General features: G+C 34.8%; 1 protein-coding gene across 1 annotated transcript in view; it reads left to right on the plus strand.

Moving 5' to 3' along the window:
• Positions 1 to 2564: 2564 nt before the first annotated feature.
• Positions 2565 to 19994, plus strand: part of TECRL (trans-2,3-enoyl-CoA reductase like) — a 107641-nt gene continuing 90211 nt past the window's right edge. Inside the window, exon 1 of the mRNA XM_021702422.1 lies at positions 2565 to 2798. Coding sequence (XP_021558097.1) covers positions 2565 to 2798 — 234 coding nt within the window. The remainder of the gene's footprint in view (positions 2799 to 19994) is intronic.

Genomic DNA, 19994 nt, shown 5'->3' on the forward strand with positions numbered 1-19994 from the left:
TTAATTATTTTTTGCAAGTATGTCACTAAGTGAAACCCACACTCAGAATCAGAGTAACCATATATACTATTTGGAATTCTTGCGTAAGGAAAATCATCCCTTATGCCTATTTATTTATTTATTTATTTATTATTTAATCATTTATTGATAAAAGTATGGACTCATGGATGTTTATAATATTTTTTGAGTTAGATTCTATTATCATCAGTATTTATTTTCTTACTGGAATTATTCCAGCTTTGTCAATGGGAGCTACATTCAATTTGGCTCCTATGTCCTTTAGACTATTTTTTTTTTTAAATAGAAACTATATTTGAAGAGACATACAGGTTGTGTTTGTCATTTTAATATAAGACAATAGTTTACCTGAGCATTCTATTAACATCACACCATTCTGCCTATACCTCCAAGATACATTTACTGATTGTTTATTTCTTTCTTTAATATATATGTTTTTTGGGCACCTACTGTGTACCAGACACTGTTTTAGGCACTGTAGATAGTTTAAGGGATGAGATCAGTGATATAACAAAGTGCTGATGATGCAGACCCTATAGACCTTTGCAGAGAACTTTAGCTTTTTCGTTCCATAAAATAGGAAGCCTCTGCCGTGTGCTGAGCAGATTATTGCATTATCTGCTTTAGCATAGACCATATGCAGAGGGATCATAGCATGATCACTCTAGCTGTTGTATTAAAATGATACTAGATTGACCAGTATTGACACAGGGGACTAGTTTGGAAAAGCAATACAGATGTGATTGATGTTTTGAAGGTAGCATGGGGTGGTGAGAAGACTGTGTTCTGGATTTCTGATGGATTAGAACTGAGGTGTCGGAGAAAGGGAGATGTTAAGGATGATTCATTTTGTGAGTTTGGAGTCCTTTACAACTGGGGTGATGAAATTGCACAACACGTGTGTGTGTGTGTGTGTGTAAATACATGCACACACAAATGCACACAGACATAGACACATATATTCCTGTCTTCTATGTTTTCAAAATATTAAATATTGAGTATAATGGTTGTCTAGAGGATGAAATGATAACTGAACATGTGTAAGTGGATCTCTACTGAATAATGTTTGATCAAAATTAAAAATCACTACATTACTTTTTTAATTATAAAAGTAAATTTTAGCCTCATATAGATATAAAGATTCACCCCTCTATAATAATTATTATTATTATATTAAGTGGGCTCCACAATATGGGGTTTGAACTCACCACCCTGAGACCAAGACCTGAGCTGAGCTCAACTCAGTTGCTTAATGGACTGAGCCACCCAGGCGCCTCGCAACCCTCTATAATTTTAACCATTTTGCTTTTCATGTCATCATTAAAAATGATATCTCAGAATACTTTCCTGTAATATCCCTTTGAATCAGTGACAATATGTTTTGGATAGTTTTCAGTTGTTTCTTTTTTTCTTTTTAAGATTTTATTTATTTATTTGACAGAGAGAGAGAGAGAGAGAGACAGCACAAGCAGGGGGAGCAGCAGGCCAAGGGAGAAGCAGGCTACCTGCTGAGCAAAGAGCCCAATGTGGGACTCCATCCCAGGGCCCTGGGATCATGACCTGAGCCAAAGGCCGACACTTAACTGATTGAGCCACCCAGGAATCTCTCAGTTGTTTCTTTACCAGATATACCCGTATCTGAGTACTTGGAGTCTTTTGTACAGGTTGTTTAACATTTTTCATTGTTAATTTTGCGATTATTTCAATTTGCCATAGTTTAATATTGTGGTAAATGTGGTGGTTAGTTCTAATTTCGTACATAAATTCAAATATTTTCCAATAAATGTAATGTGTAGAAATGTTAAAATGAAATTTACTTCTTTTTCCTCAAGTTATAAAATGGCTTTGTACATATTCCAATCTCATGGATGACTTGCCATCTTTCTATTCCCTGTACAAAGTGAAGAATTTATCGGTTTGTATCATACATATACACATTTGTATATATAATATATATTATTTATATTACACTATATTATATGTAGCATGTTTTATATTTATATATTAACCATATATTTGTTTATATATTTACATTTATTTATATGTATTTAAAACATGCCACAAATCTTTATCTTAGGCAGGATTTATAAAAAATTTTGTTATGTAATAATGCACTAGGTGTTTTTAAATTTATCTATAAGATAGCTCTATGCTAATTTAAATACATCTAAATGTGAATGTGTGAATAATAACATATGTACTTGAAGATTAGTGCGTACAGAATTCAAAGATAATAAAATCTCTTTCTACTCTTTTGGAATTTCAGATATTAGTGACCATATTAAAAAGCAGAGATAAAAGGGGAAAGCAAGAAATAATTGGAATGCTGGTAAAGTAATCCTCTACACTGCCGCAATTTACAATAGCTTGTTATATATAGAAATAGATCAGTCATTGTTTTCAAGCCTGCTAAATAAAACTGAACTCTTGGAAAGGCATGGCACTTGACCTTTCCCGGGTTCACCAGCAGTATTTAAACTGGTGCAAGGCAACATACTTGCAAGTGTCTTCTGTTGTCATGACAGATTCTCCTGCTAGTTCACACAATGTTCAAAAGGCACAAGTCCCTTGCTTCGGAACGCAAGAGAGAAATATTTTCCCGAGGAGTTACACGGTCCATGCTGAAGAATGACTTGAGAAACTTTCACTGTTTGTCGCAACTTGTGCTCTCAGCAGGCCCTCTAAAATCAGCTCCAGTAGTTAAACATTCAAAAACTGCGCACTTTGAGATTGAAATACTTGATGCTCAAACAAGAAAGCAGATATGTATTGTGGATAAGGTAAGTTATATTCATTCATTAAATTTCTCTTACCTGCCCCAAAGATTATTGTTCACTTGATTTAATGCTTACAAGGTTGTATCAAAATATATTCTTGGCTTTTAATGTTAGTTTTATGAATAGTAGGATAGATACTTCATATATTGTTTCAGTGGAAGATATTTATTATGTCTTTCATAGTCAGTTTAAATGGTAGCTAATAATTATTAGGTTCTGGTTTTTCTTGTTAACGTTGACCATTGTCCAGAGGTAAAATGTCCAGTGCTCAACTTCTCAGCCTAGGTAACAAAATTTCTCTAGGTTTTTCTCTCCATGTACTTCATTACATATTCAAATTATCATAGAGTTTTATTAGTGTTCATAGAAAATAGCAAGCAAAAGGTGCTACATTTACTAAAAAATTATGTTTAGCATATATGATAAAGTCTAGTCATTTAAAAATTATTTAGAGTTAATTGTCTTGAAAAATAAACATCTCATTTTTTATGAAAAGTTTACTTATTTCAAAATTACCACGTTTAAATTCCTAAAAATCAGTCTTGCTGAATATGTTACACTTTTATATTCATATCACAGATGTTTCACTAAGGAAAGATAAAATACATACTTCCTAGGTTAGAAAATTGACACATAAATATATGCGTACATCATGGATATACATATGTGTATTTAATATTTAAAACATTTTCAGTTTTTCATAAGTTTGAAAAGTCACTAGTAACTGAATTTATTGTGAAAGATTGATATTTTTAAAAATAATATATCTTCATTTATTTTGCTATAAAGACACGTTAAATAAGTTTTTTGCTATTGTTCTAAAAATAAATTCAATCACTGATTTCATTTAAATATACATATGATTTTAGATAACAGGGAAAGAGACAAAAGTGTTTACTGCTTTTAATTGCAGAAGATCATATGTACTTTTTTACTTAGTAATTATAACACTATGACCAACCTATTAGCTGGGTGACACTAACTTTTATTTACAGATGGAAATAAAAGACAAAGAACTTTTACAAGTTCATACAGGTCGTAAGTGGAATGCAAGAGATTCAAAACTATGTCTATGCAATTCCAAGTCACATTCTTTTTCTATACAAGAATCATATATAAATGATGAATATGTATTACTAATAACAGAATTTTAACTTATGAATTTCATGCATGTTATAATTTTCTTCTATTTTAGTACCCCAATAAAGTTTTTAGATTTTTTTATATCACACAGGAATAAGATAAAACAAAAAAATATCCAGAAGTTGCTGATGTTTTCATAATGTCACTTTTGAAAATTTAAAACTTATAAGAAAATTACAACTAAATGAAAAGAAATAAGGTAATGAATGGGATGGATATTAAACTGGTCAAGGATTCCCAAAAACCAAGATTCTAAAATGAGACTGGGTTTTGTGTCCTTTCTGATAATGTGTCTAAACCTTGATGCAAAATCCACCTTAGAGTAATGAGAACCTGCTAATGGGCTGCGAATTATTTTTCCCATACATTCAAATTTTGATATTGAGATTGTATTTAAAGGTAAAACATGGAGGCCTACATTTTCAGTTATTACTTAAATTGCACACACAAAAAATTAAGCATGCAGAAAGCCAGCATTCTTTAGAGAGAAGGATTTGGCTTAAGAATTTCGGTTCAGAAATTTTGCTTGCATTTGAATAGTCCTGGTAATCGCATCTCCAGTGGCAAACCTTTGGGGAAACTCAGCAAGCCAACGAGGGGATTACTTTTGGATTCCACACCAGCCTTTATTGCGCAATGACACTGTATGATGTGCAACTTACAACACAGAAGTGTTTGACTTGTCAGGAGAACTGGATTTTGTTTTGTCTCATTTTCATTTTGTAATTTGATAAATTGTCTCGATAATGAAAGACATTTAAAAGAAAAAATATGGATTAATGTACATTTTTTTGCTTCATGACTCTTAAAAGTTCAAATCTGTAAACAGGAGAAAGATTGATTTTTGTTGTTCAAGATACTGTTTTTCTTAGACAAAGTAACAGCTATATTAGCAGTAAGGTCATGTTAAGTGCCTTTCGTTGTTCTTAGCTTTACTCAGTATACTAAGTAAGTGTTGCTTATGACTGAATCCCTGTCTTTCAGTAAGTACTGTGTTACAAAGTAGTAAAAGTTAAAGGTCGTGTACTTTGGAACTAAGTATATCTGGACCGAATCCCTGCTGCATCAATCATATTTATCAAGGCTCAGGCAAGTTGCTGGATTGCTGATCAACACCACCTTATTTAGAAAATAGGTTAATAAAATCTATTTTGTAAGCTTAGACTGAAAAGTAGGAATAGTATAGGTAACATGCTTAGCATGGTGCCTTGAACACAATAGGGATAAGCTATATTTTTCTTAGTTTTAATAATCATTTGGAGAGATAAAGTGAATGTGCATAAATATTCAAGAAAAAAATAAGTGATGAGCTTTGTGATACTGGCACAGAGTTTAAATTTGACTTCTTGATAATTGTCCATTGACATGAATTGTTATAATGCTTAGGTTAGATATACATATTCAAATATTCAAATGCCTTGAGTGGAATGTATGTATTTTATTTTATTTTTAATATGTATGATTTGTTTTTTTTTTTTAAGATTTTATTTATTTATTTGACAGAGGGAGACACAGCGAGAGAGGGAACACAAGCAGAGGGAGTGGGGGAGGGAGAAGCAGGCTTCTTGCTGAGCAGGGAGCCCGATGAGGGGCTCGATCCCAGGACCCTGGGATCATGACCCAAGCTGAAGGCAGACACTTAACGACTGAGCCACCCAGCCGCCCTGAAGAGTGGTAACTTTCAAACAATATGAATTGACTGGAGAGCATAAGGAAATAGGAGAAACTATCCAAAAATTGTAGCAAGTGGATATTTCATGCCTCACCTACAGTGTTTTCCATGGCCTGATGTGGCCAGTAAAAAAGCCACATGATTCATGGTGGATGACCAAAGACTACCAAGAATTGAACAAGGTAGTACCCCTCATTTATGTGGCTAGCATACATTCCCCGGAATGTATGTATTTTAGTAATACATGCTGACCTCTAGTAGAAATTTAGTTTATATCTAGATACTATAATTTAAATTTCAAAATGGACAAGGTATCTACTAAAGACATTCATGAAACAAAGCATTGAGAGAATTCCTGGGGTTAAAGAAGATATACTGAATCATGTTCTTTTACCTAACGTCATACACACACACACACACACACACACACACACACACACCCTAAATAAACAAACCAAAACCTCTTGCCTTCACTATCTTCTCCAGCTTCTGCCCCATTTCTCTGATTACTTTCATCCTGTTCATATTGTCTATCCACATTTCTCTCTTCTCATTCTATCCTAAACCTACTCCATTCAAGCATTTACCTCCCTAACTTGTCAGAGTTTGAACTTGCCAAGATCACCAGTGAGGCAGTGGTAAATTCCTCGCTAAATCCAAAGGTCAATTCTCACACTTTATTTTAGTGTACAGCAACATTTGCTGGATAAGCATGTCCTCCTTCTTAAAAAACTTTCGCGACGTGTGTTTCAGGATAATAGACACATATCGTAAAAACTCATTCCATTGCTTCTCCCTTTCCTCTTGCTGCTGCTTCATCATCTGATTTAAGTAGGCATGGATTGTCATTAACTCAGTCATCCGAACTTCTCCCCATCTTTACTCATTGTGTCCCATAGCTTTGAATATTATCTATTGGTGACGTTTAGCTTCTCCTTTTTTCCTGAATTGAAAATTGATTTATATATGTATGTATACATCTATGTATGTATCTGTGTATGTATTTACCTATGCATCTATCTATGTATCTATTCATGTACTACCCGTCCATCTATATGGATGTTTACTAGGCATCTCAAACTTAGGACATCCAAAACTGAGCACTTGGTCTCACCCCCAGATTTTATGACAGAGTTTCCCAAGTCAATAAGCGGCAACTACATCCTTCAGATACCTCAAGCCAAACACTTAGAGACATCATAACTCATATCTTAATCTCACACTCCACATACAATCCATCTTCTCAGTGATACTTTCAAATATATCCAAACTGACAAATTTTCACCACATCTACTGCTAGCACTCTTAAATCTTTCCTCTACTTCTGTTCTTAGCACCTTCAGTATATTCCTTACATAGCAACCAGGACTAGCCTGTTATATCATGTCAGATAATAGCATTTCCTACATAAAATTAGTCAGTGTCTTCTTTAGGTCTACTTAATCGTCACTTTTTATTTGGGGGCTTTTGCTAACTACTTGTTTTTAAATTGTAAAATCTGCCAGTATTCTCTATTACCCTTTCCTGTTCTATTTCTTTACTACTACTTAATACCATCTAACATACTGTTTATTTTTCCTTTTCATTTTGTTTATTATTTGGCATACTCCTGGTATGCCAGCTTCACAAAATCTGGGATCTGTTTCGTTTCTTTTTTTTTTTTTTTCATTCCTGTTCCTCCAACATTTAGAACAGTGGCTGCACAAAAAAAAATACTTAAACACATACAAAAAAGGTGTTTAACCAACATGTATTGAATAAATGATGCCTGTTCAAGAAATGTGTAAATTTGACAATGCACTCATGTTTAGCACTGATAGTTTGGGGATGAAGGAATAGGATATTTGAAAGTACTTTTTACTATTCTCTAAATCAAATTATTGAAAAAATGTATTCACAGAAAAAGACATCTGATTAAACCATTTCACTAAATGCCAAAATTCTTCCTGGTTTGCTCCCCAAAAAATTGTATAATATTTAACTTTGTTTTAGTGTATAATTTACTGACAGTCGTGTTCTGATTTTAAAAAGCTAATAAGTTTTTCATAAGGCAGACAATGAAGATGGGGATAGTTATTCAACTAATTTAGTTATATCTCATATGTGATTAAAATAATATGACTAATCAAGGATGGTTAGATGGAAAGCTAACTTAAAATGTAAATATCATTCTTGTTTTATTGTAACATAAAATATATGAAAAATAATTTTTAAACTTTAACAGTGTGTTATTTTCAGTTGCTCACTATCCCTGTCTCACTTCTTTTTTGTAAAATGTCAGAAGCTTATCTCGTGATATACTGATGATTCAAGAGCACAGCAAGAACTCTAAAAGCTAAGATTGATAAATGTTTCCAATATCTTCCCATTCTTTTTTTTTTTAATCTGTTCTCCAAGGAACTTGACCTCAAGAGCCCTCTTTCTCCTATTATTTTATTTGCTCTATGTCAAAACTTTAAAAAGCATTTTAAAGACTACTTATAGGAGTGCACTTATTGTGATGAGCACTGGGTGATATATGGAATTGTTGAATTACTATATTGTACACCTGAAGCTAATAAAACATTGTATGTCAAAGAAAGACACTTATAAATAAAACACCCAGTAATTTTCCAATCCTTCTAATGGTAAAAATATCAGTTTTTACCAGAAAATACTAGAGAGAATTATAGGGTAGTCAGAATGAATAAAAATTGCACTTTTAATACTTTAGTTAGAAATTTTGAGAATTCTTAATTTCTAATATTGTCACTTAATATTTTACCTTGGGCAGCATGCAACTAAGCATATATATGCCTCAATTTGTTCATTTGTAAAATAAGAATGACATCTGTCTTAAAATATCCTCATGGCAGTTTTTGGAATTTCATGTGTATACAAATGGCAATATCTTATTTTTCTTTCATTCCTTTCCTTCCTCCTCCTCCTTCTCTTCTTTTTTCTTCTTCTTCTTTTCCTCCTCTACCATTCACCTCTTTCTCCCCTTTTTTCTTCCTTCCACCTCAATCCCCTTCCTCCTATTTCTTATTGTGAGCATGATATACTTGAAGCTTATGAACTTTGAATTCACACAGAACGGAATTTTAATATCAATTTGACTGTTTTTACTTTGTCTTTGGACATAATCCAATATCTATGCCCTTTATTATCATTTACTGTAAAAAGGATTTAAGTATTACTATTCGTCCGTTTATAAAGGAAGAACAGTGGCATAGAGACTTGAAATGAAGAACTTAGTGTGAATTAGAACCAAGTTTTGCACTGGCCAATATATGTTCTGGGCTTTGCTCTTAACTACTATACACTACCACTTGACAGATACCAGTGATTTTCACTAGCCCAAATTCTCATGTTCTCTTTAATTTCATGATTGGTACAGAACATCTGAATCTGATTTCTGATACAAACAATATGTTTCAGGACAGAGATGCTATTTTTTTTTTTTTTGCATCTTTCATTCGCCATCTTCTTTTATTAATATTTCAAGTTTTTATTTAAATTTATTTAGTTAACATATAGTGTAATATTTGTTTCAGGAGTAGAATTTGTGACTCAGCACTTACATATAACACCCAGGGCTCATTACAAGTGCCCTCCTTAATACCCATCACCCATTTAACCCATCCTCCACAACCTCCCCTCCAGCAACCCTCAGTTTGTTCTCTATAGTTAAGAGTCTCATTTATGGGGCGCCTGGGTGGCTCAGTTGGTTAAGCGACTGCCTTCGGCTCAGGTCATGATCCTGGAGTCCCTGGATCAAGTCCCGCATCGGGCTCTCTGCTCAGCAGGGAGTCTGCTTCTCCCTCTGACCCTCCCCCCTCTCATGTGCTCTCTCATTCTCTCTCTCTCAAATAAATAAATAAAATCTTAAAAAAAAAGTATTAAAAAAAAAAGAGCCTCATTTATGATTTGCCTCCCTCTCTTTTTGTTTTTTCTTTCTCCTGTGTTCATCTGTTTTGTTAGAGGAGCTATTTTTTTTTTTTTTTAAATTTGACAGAGACACAGCGAGAGAGGGAACACAAGCAGGGGGAGTGGGAGAGGGAGAAGCAGGCTTCCCGCTGCGCAGAGAGCCCGATGTGGGGCTCGATCCCAGGACCCTGAGATCTTGACCTGAGCCAAAGGCAGACGCTTAACGACTGAGCCACCCAAGCGCCCCTAGAGGTGCTATTTTTGAAGAATGTTATTTCCCTTCCATTTGATATGAAAGAAGTTTCCAAAGCTTTGCTTCTACTTTTTATGTACAGACATAAAATAGCATTAATTAATATTGAAACCTAGAATTAAAAATATCTTTGAAGTGGGCACCTGGGTGGCTCAGTTGGTTGAGCGACTGCCTTCTGCTCAGGTCATGGTCCCGGGGTCCTGGGATCGAGTCCCGCATCGGGCTCCCTGCTCTGCGGGAAGCCTGCTTCTCCCTCTCCCACTCCCCCTGCTTGTGTTCCCTCTCTCGCTGTGTCTCTCTCTGTCAAATAAATAAATAAAATCTTTAAAATATATATATATATCTTTGAAGTATCTTTAATAATAAATTAAGCAGGAGATATGCTCAAAATGTTTATATCATTAAAAATTAAGGAATTGAGATGAACAATTCCTCCCCAAAGAGGAAATTAACATAAGCATTTTCTATGAGCCCAGAGGAGCCTCAATGCCCACTCCTCTTTTTGGATATACTAGAAAATTCCATAATACAGCATGAAATTCTAATTTCAAAAGCATCAGTGTACTTTCAACTTAATATATTTTAGTATCATCTGCCCTGACTTAGAGTTCTCTCAGAACAAGTGAACCAGCTATATTTAACAAATACATAATGCCATGAGAGGCCACCTGGTGCAATGGTTTATGCACAGAAGTCAGACATTTGTGTCTGCATTTGAGATGTGCAAATTATTAATGTTTTATCATCCTAACATGTTACTTGACTACTCTAATTCTTGCTTTTATAAGTAGAATAAATACCAAATCAAAGTACAGTAAATATCTATCTTCCAGGATTATCTAGGGCTTTTATATTCATGTAAATATGAAAAATACAGCAGTGTGTCCATCACATGATTGGTTTTCTGTAAATGAATACTGCATTTTAGATAGTGGCAGTATATCAGTAATATTACTATTCCACTGACATGGAAAAATAATTAAATTAATACCTTTCTATTATAACTGTAAGAATTTAGTCATTTTTCATGACAGTCATTATGGTTCCTTTCTGAAATGATTAGGAAGCATTAGAATTAGGAAGTACGGTCATGGGGGCCATCTTTGTAACATCAGTTTCTAGCATGCTATATCTAATTTTCATACTCCAAATAATATGCATTGGGTATCTATACCATGATATACCATGAAAGACGTCAATGGATATATAAGCACTGCACATCAATACATAGAGAAAAAAGAATATACTCTAGAAAACTACTCATGAATAACATTTATAAAACCAATATAAATGATTATGTGTATTCAATTAAATTATGTCTACATTTTTTCTATTTTCCAAATATATCACCATGTAAGAAAACTGTTTTTGTTTATAGTGAAGCTATAAAGAAGATGTCATGATCATTGCAACAAGAGATGCAATGATACTCTTTTAGAAGGTCAACATAGATGAGTAAGTTTTGGAGGATGCATCTCGAAAGAGAAGAGTTGAAATTTACCAGATTCAGTGGTTCTCCAGTTCTATATTTTGATGTCTTATAGCGTCACAATCAACCATTTATTAATTCAATAGGTATTTGTTAAGACATTTGTCTAGTTTTCTATTATGTGTTCGAGATAATGCATTAACTCGACCAGTTGTGATTCATATTCTCATAGATTCAATTCTTTCCTGTGGAAGCCAAACACTGCACAAGTAATGGTAACTGCAAAGATATCTACACAGTTAGAGGAAACAAGGTAATTTGAGGTGGTAAACAAAGGGAGATAATCTGTGAAACAGGAGAATCTCCCTGGAGGAAGGATGTTTATGTGTGGCTCAGACAGTGAATACGATGGAAGAGAAATAGGAGGATATGACAGACATGGGAGATAGAAAGAACAGGACTTGTTTGCTTGTAAAAAATAAGAGCCAGGGAGGATGAAAGTATGATGTTGAATTGCTATTTGAGCAACTGAGATCCTGAGAATGGTATAATTTATTGACTCATTTTTGTTGGTGTTTGTTAGTTTTCTTTTTCAAGTTTTTATTTAAATTCCAGTTAGTTAACATACAGTGTAATATTAGTTTCAGGTGTGGAATTGTTTCCTTTCTTGTTTTTGGTACAGACAAGTAGAGAAGCGGTAGGAAGCAAGAACTCAGTTTTGTTCTTTTTAAGTTGGAGGTCTTTGTGAAATATCCAAAAAGAGATAACCTGTAGGCATTTGGGTACGAGGATCTAGAACTCAGGAAAGTGGTCATGTTTAAATATGTCAACTTGGGGATTACAAATGTATAGGTGGTTCTTGCAGCCATTGTAGTATGGAAGATAAAATTTAAAAGAACAATACAATGAATAAGGAAAGAAAAGAACCAATAATAGAGGCCTGAGGAATTCCAATATGTACAGATCTTAAATAAAGGGGGGATTGAAAAGGAAAATGAGAAGTCTCCAGAGATACAGAAGAAATATGGTAACTCCTTCCTCACAGAAACCTAAGAAGAAATATTTGAGTGAGAAGGGAAAGATCAGTAGATGCAGCTAAGAAGCACAAAAAAATACAATAAATATCCCAGGTATTAAGTGGGATAGTGTTCATTGTTTAGTTTAATCAGATCAATTTAGGTACAGTGATTTGGGGGGAAATCCAGTCTAGAATGGGGATGACAGTCTATGGGTAAGATAAAATTTGAGTTTCCTAGAAAGCCTTTCTTTTATAGGCAGCAGAAGTCTTGAAAAATTTAATTGTCTCTAACTCTTCATGCTTCAACTCTATATTGACTTGTGCAGTCTGATTCACATACTTTGGCTTATTTTTTACCCTTTATTACTCCACTTTTAACATTCTATATTACTCACCAGCTCCCCCCCAAAATATTGTAATTTCCATTCTTTGAGTTTAGGTAAAATTTGATTCTTGTGCCTGGAGTGTTCTGTCACAATCTTCTGTCTAATTCACATCTATTCCTCATGATCAAACTGAGATGACAACTTCTTTGTGTACCACTTATGATCCCTGATAAGCTGATATGTTATTTGTCCCAGGAACAGTTGGTTGAAATTTCCATTATATAATCTAATAGTTGGAAGTGAACATTTGTAAACTATCCTAACAATTTGAAAGAATAATTTTGTGCTTGTTCGATCAAATAATTTTTCTAAATGAGAATTGTAATTAATCAGTATTTTATTTTTTCTAGCAATTTATTTCATTTTATTTTACAAATGCATCATAGAATTTCTTAAGGAGTGATATTTTGTCCTACATTGTTTGGGAAGCATTGAGCTGGATGACATGGAAATGACCTAAATGCTATGGTACAATAAATACGTCTTGGATGCAAAATTAGAAAATGTCATAGCAGGCTCCTCTTGGATTTCATTTTAAAAATTGTATGTTATTGACAGACAAGGTAAAATAATAATTCCCAAACACTTGAATTGTAAATATAGAACAAAAATTTTGGCTGAAATAACATGTTTTTACATCAAAGAAAGTGAATAAATCATGTTTTCCTTGGAAATGTAAAGACAGGATGAAAAGAGAAATTTTTTTTTTTTTAAGATTTTATTTATTTATTTGACAGAGAGACACAGTGAGAGAGGGAACACGAGCAGGGGGCGTGGGAGAGGGAGAAACAGACTTGCAGGGAGCCCGATGTGGAGCTCCATCCCAAGACCCTGGGATCATGGCCTGAGCTGAAGGCAGACGCTTAACAACAGAGCCACCCAGGCGCCCCTGAAAAGTGAAATGTTAACCACTAGGGAAGAAAATTATGAGGGGACTATTATACTATTAAAAGAAATCCTGTTTCCTATTAAGTCAAGCCTGAATTAAGATAGTTAATTTTAGAAACACATGTTTTAAAAAGTACATAAAACATAGATAACAGTCTATGTAAAAAAATCTAGCAATGAAATTGTGACTACAGTTGACCTTTGAGCAATTTGAGGGCATGGGGCACTGACCTTCATGCAGTTTAAATCTATGTTTAACTTTTAACTCCCCCAAAACTTAAGTACTAATAATCTACTGTTGACTGGAAACCTTACAAATAACATACACATTTGGTTAACACATATTTTGAATATTATATGTATTATATATAGCAGTTTTACAACAAAGCAAGCTAGGTAAAAGAAAATATTACTAAGAAAATCACAATGAAAGAAAATACATGTACAGTACTGTACTGCAAAAAAAATCTGTGAACAAGTGGCCCACACAGTTCATACCCATGTTATCCAAATGTCAAATGTATATCCAAGAAAGACATGTTATTCAAATTAGACAAACAGTTAATTTATGAGTAGCTACTATACTTTAGATTACTTGAGGTTGAAAGTTAAACGGATTTCCTTACCCTGATATACATGAGTCAAATTGGAAAGACAGATTACACATTTTAAAACAAATTATAACATGGCAAATAGCATATGCAAGTTTAACACAAATTATATTATGAAGGCTAGGGAAAGAATACTTATTCATCTGATAGAGGTTTAGGCATGAGGATGAAAAAAAAAGCTAAATTGAGTGAAAGGAGGCACTCAAAAGGATTTTAAAGTATATATGTTACATTTAATTAGCATGGGTGAGGTAGAAAGAACATCCCAGGGGGCGCCTGGGTAGCTCAGTAGGTTAAGCTTCTGCCTTTGGCTCAGGTGATGATCCCAGGGTCCTGGGATTGAGCCCAGCATCAGGCTCCTTGCTCAGAGGGGAACCAGCTTCTCCCTCTGCCCCTTCCCCTGCTTGTGTGCTTGCTCTCTTTCTCTCTCTCTCAAATAAATAAATTAATTAAAAAAGAAAAGAAAAGAAAAGAAAGAACATCCCAGGAAGAATTAGCATATTGAAGGTATCACAAACCCAAATTTCTACTACAAAGCTGTAGTAATCAAAACAGTATGGCAAAATAAAACAAACAAACAAACAAACAACAGTATGGTATTGGCACAAAAATAAACACAGAGATCAATAGAACAGAATAGAAAGCATAGAAATAAACCTACACTTATATGGTCAATTAATCAAGGACAAAGGAAACAAAAGTATACAATGAGGAAAAAAACAGTCTCTTCATAAATGGTTTTGGGAAAACTAGATAGCTACATGCAGACGAATGGAACTGGACCACTTTCTCCCACCACACACAAAAACAAACTCAAGGGTGCCTGGGTGGCTCAGTTGGTTAAGCGACTGCCTTCGGCTCAGGTCATGATCCTCGAGTCCCGCATCGGGCTCCCTGCTCGGCGGGGAGTCTGCTTCTCCCTCTGACCCTCCCCCCTCTCATGTGCTTGCTCTCTCTCATTCTCTCTCTCTCAAATAAATAAATAAAATCTTTAAAAAAAAAAACAAACTCAAAATGGATTGAAGACCTCAATGTAGACCCTAAGGCATAAGACTCTTAGAAGAAAACACAGGCAATAAACTCTTGGACATTAGCCTTACCAGTATTTTTCTGGATCTATCTTCTCAGGCAAGAGAAACAAAAGCAAAAACAAAACAAAACAAAACAAAACATAAAACAAAAAACAATTAGGACTACATCAAACTAAAAATCTTTTGCACTATGAAGAAAACCATCAACAAAACAAAAAGGCAATTTACTGAATGGTAGAAGATATATGATATATCCAATAAGGGAATAATACTCAAATACATAAAGAACTCATACAACTCAATACAAAATAACCCCAAATAATCCAGTTAAAAAATGGACAGAAGGCCAGAATGACATTTTTCCAAAGCCAAACAAATAGTCAATAGACATATGAAAAGATGCTCAACATCACTAATCATCAGGAAAATGCAAATCAAAATCACAGTATCACCTCAAACCAGTCAGAATGGCTAGTATCAAAAGGGCAAGAAGTGGGCGCCTGGGTGGCTCAGTTGGTTGAGCGACTGCCTTCGGCTCAGGTCATGATCCTGGAGTCCCGGGATCGAGTCCCGCATCGGGCTCCCTGCTCGGCAGGGAGCCTGCTTCTCCCTCTGACCCTTCCCCCTCTCATGTGCTCTCTGTCTCTCTCATTCTCTCTGTCTCAAATAAATAAATAAAATCTTAAAAAAAAAAAGGGCAAGAAGTAACAAATGTTGGTGAGGATGTGGAAAAAAGGAAACCCTCATGTGTTATTTGTGGGAATTTAAATTGGTGCAATCAGTGTGGAAAATAGAAATACCATATGATCCAATAATTCCACTACTGGGTATTTACCCAAAGAAACAAAAAGATTAATGAATATACATATATATGTATTCCTATGCTTCCTATGCTTATTGCAGCATTATTAACAATACTCAAGGTCTGGAAGCAACCTAAGTGTCCAGGAATAGATGAATAGATATAGAAGATGTAGTACACACACACAAATTCACGTGTGCACAAACACTGGAGTATTACTCAGCCATGAAAAAGAATGAAATCTTAGCATTTGCTGCAACATGGTTGAAGCTAGAAGAGATTTTGCTGAGTGAAATAAGTGAGACAAAGACAAATACCATATTATTTCACTTATGAGTGGAATCTAAAAAACAAAGAAGGGAAAAAAGACTCATAAATTCAGAGAACAAATGTGGTTGTCAGAGGGTGGGGTGATGAGCAAAATAGGTGAAGGGGATTAAGATGTACAAACTTCTAGTTAAAAAATAAATATGTCATAGGGGTGAAAAGTACAGCATAGGGAATATAGTTAGTAATATTGTAATAACTTTGTATTGTGACAGATAGTATCTATACTTACTGTGGTAAGCATTTCATAATGTGTATAATTGCCCAATCATTCTGTTGTACACCAGAAACTAATGTAATATTGTATGTCAACTATACTTCAGTTCATATATATATATAGCATGAATGGTGGACAAAGAGCATTCCAGGAAGAAGAATTAACATATCAAAGGTAAAGAAGCCGAAAAGTAACAAGCTTTCTGGCTTACTGTAATTAAGTCAATGGTGTGATGATGCAAAATAGAGCAAACAGAAGGGAAGGTTTGGCTGGAACTGAGGGTAGAGGCCTAGCTGACTTTCTAGCATCTGGACTTTTTCTTTCCATTCAAATCAGGGGAATAGTATTTTAAGATACTACATTCAGCAAATTAAATCTGGTAACAATGTGGAAGATAGAATGGACAATAGAAAGACTGAAGACAGAGAGCTCAGTCAAACTGAGAAGCAAATCTTTTGGGAGCCTGGTCAGGACTGCCACACTTCGGAGGCACCAGAGAATTCTGGGCTCTGCTTTGATTTTGAAGATACTCAGCCACCTCCCACACTTAACCAGCTTGTGACATTGGGCAATGTCCTTATTTTCTTTTCCCTTAAATTTTACTAAGGCAAGCTATGTCACTGGAGTCATCTGAACGAATGCCACCTTCTAGTAGGGATTTCCATAAGGAAATGCCTATGGCCCAGGGCCTTGAATATTGCTAACAAATTAAAATCTACAGATGTAAACATAATATAAAAGTTTTCACATCATTTAAATATATTAAAAACTATAAAATGAAGGAAGCTTTGAATTTTCACACTGTGATAAAAGTGTTGAAGTTATTTATTTTTTTCTTTCTGTATGTGCATACTCATGGGGGAGTAAGTAAAAAACAATTTAAATCAAATATAAATCACTGGACGCATCTTTAGGATACACCTGAGCCTTAAAGTAATCAAAATATGCACATATATTTCTAATTTAATCTTTATTGGACAACACACTTTATGTAAAAAAACAGAATAATTATGTAATAAATATACCATAGTTTCTATCAAATGTGGTTACGGTCCACATGGTTTAGACAAATGTATATATCCAGGTACAATAGAATAGAATGTGGTATTATAGGTAAAAGGAATATGATAGTCCATTACCATTTTATTTCAGTTATGTTTGGTTTAACATGGATTTTGCTCTTTGAACTTGTAATGAATCAAGGCAATCTTCTGTATATAAACCTGTTATGAATTTGTCAAATGAATACACATTAAGTGGAGCACAGGGTGGTAGATGGTGAGCCGAGGTTCGACAACAGACCACAAGAGAAATGAAAATAGAGAAGTTTATTACTCACAGGTTCTGAAGGAAAGTATCCAGCAGGCTTCAAGGAGCTACATGGGGAGGTGAGAGAAGACAGGGTGCAGATATAGACAGACAAGACCTGAGGCCCAGGCCTTTATTAGGCTGTGTGAGTGGAGTGCTAGGGGTTCCTGGTTTAAGTCCGAGTTAGTCAATTCAGACCAAACTAGGGGCTTTTGGTAAGCCCCAAGGAAGTCTTATCTTAGGGGCACATTAAGAAAAGTCATTGGGAAACAGGGGAGACTGTTAGTCCCAATGGCTGTTGAAAAAGTCCTATCAGAATGGACATTTACTTATAACTCTGAGGGCTGCTCTCTTGGGCATGTTCTTGTCTGAAGGGCTAGTGTCAGGTGAAGGTCACTGCAGGCTGCTTGGCAAACAAAACAGATGCCAAAGCAGCAATATCTTAGCTTAGCTAAACTCTTGACAAAACCTGAAGATGAGCAGAGTGTATTAGTTATCAGACAGTTCATGATGAAAGAGTTCTTAGTTTTTTCATGATCTAACAGTTCAAACAAAAAAGATTAAAAGTTGTGCTTAACATAACGTACTTCTGAGAAATAATTTTGTTTTGGTATTTTTGTGCTTTTGATTCTTTTTCTCCAAATAAACTAAAAGAAATTATATTTTAGGTGTGTACCTTGTCCACATTAACATTTTACTGGTACTTTGGCTAGCCCAATAAAGAGCTATCAAAATCATTACTGAACGTGTTGCTGTGAACTTAATGTTATTTAAATACAACATACTTTTTTTTTAATTTAATTTATTTATTTGAGACAGAGAGAATGAGAGAGACAGAGAGCACATGAGAGGGGGGAGGGTCAGAGGGAGAAGCAGGCTCCCTGCCGAGCAGGGAGCCCGATGCAGGACTCGATCCAGGGACTCCAGGACCATGACCTGAGCTGAAGGCAGTCACTTAACCAACTGAGCCACCCAGGCGCCCAACATACTTTTTTTTAAAATTATTCCTTTTATAGACTGTAATGCTCAAAATTATCCAGTAACAACTTTCTTTCCTGTACTATTACTCATAATAGTAGTATTTAACAAATGAGGAGTAAATTAAGGCAACATTAAGAATTCAACATTCCATTTTTTGCTTCATTTTGTTTTTTAATTAACTAAAGGCTACAGGGCAAGAGGTCTGAAGGCATAATATCGCAGAAAGTGGAAACTGACATTGATATCATTTAAGCCTTTTCACATCCTCACGATACACATTTGTGCTTCTTAACAACATAGAATATAGCAATGACAAAATTTATATTTCTGTTAGAATTTGTGTAATCATACATAAATGTGAGTGATCTTAGATTTACGTATGCTTACAGTGCATCTTACCATCTGCTGTGAAAACTATGCTATTTACATGGCCACATGATAAGAGCTCGAAGGTTTGGAAGCAATCATTGTTTGAACTTGATATTACCCTTTAAGTGTGTTCAATGGATTATCAAGTTCCTACAAGAATATCTTGCAAGGTCAGAACCCCAGAATATCACCTTTCTCTTCCCTTCCTCCTTCCTTCCTTCTTTCGTGTTTTTCTTTCTTTCTTTCTTTTATATACATTGAAGAATACCAGTTTTCCACTGTAATAGATCCTGGGAACACTAGTGTGAAAACCAAACCAAACCCCCCCCCCCAAAAAAAAGTTCCCTCCTTTTCAGACATTCTCTGTATTTTGATGGATAATCACATGTAAGTAGTCCAACATAAGATAATATGACACAAGCCAAAATAGAGTCATGAACAAGCTGCTAAGTCCAAGTGGATGATTTTCTTTTTTACTGCAAAAATTGAGAGGGGCTTTAGAAACCTTCTCCAGTTATAAACAGTCCCAACACACTGGCGGATCATCCCGAGGACATCTCTGATAGTAAAGGGCAATCTTCTAAAGTAGAAATTATCTCCTCTAAATGCCTTATATCCTCAGCTTTTCAAGCTTTAACTGAAGGCAGATAGCTATAGAGACACCTCTGGAGAATTTGGGAAGGAAGGCAAAGATGAATTCTCTACCCACTTAAGAGTTTCAAATGTGCAAACTTTTCGGGCTCCGTAACATTAGTATGTTATATTTTTTTAGTGGCTTTTTAAACTGACAGTCATCAAATAATTTTCAATCCTTGTTGATCTACTGGGATTCAGCTAAGTAACCTGAGCCCACCA

This window comes from Neomonachus schauinslandi, chromosome 2 (genome assembly GCF_002201575.2).
Source record: "Neomonachus schauinslandi chromosome 2, ASM220157v2, whole genome shotgun sequence".
NCBI lineage: Eukaryota > Metazoa > Chordata > Mammalia > Carnivora > Phocidae > Neomonachus > Neomonachus schauinslandi.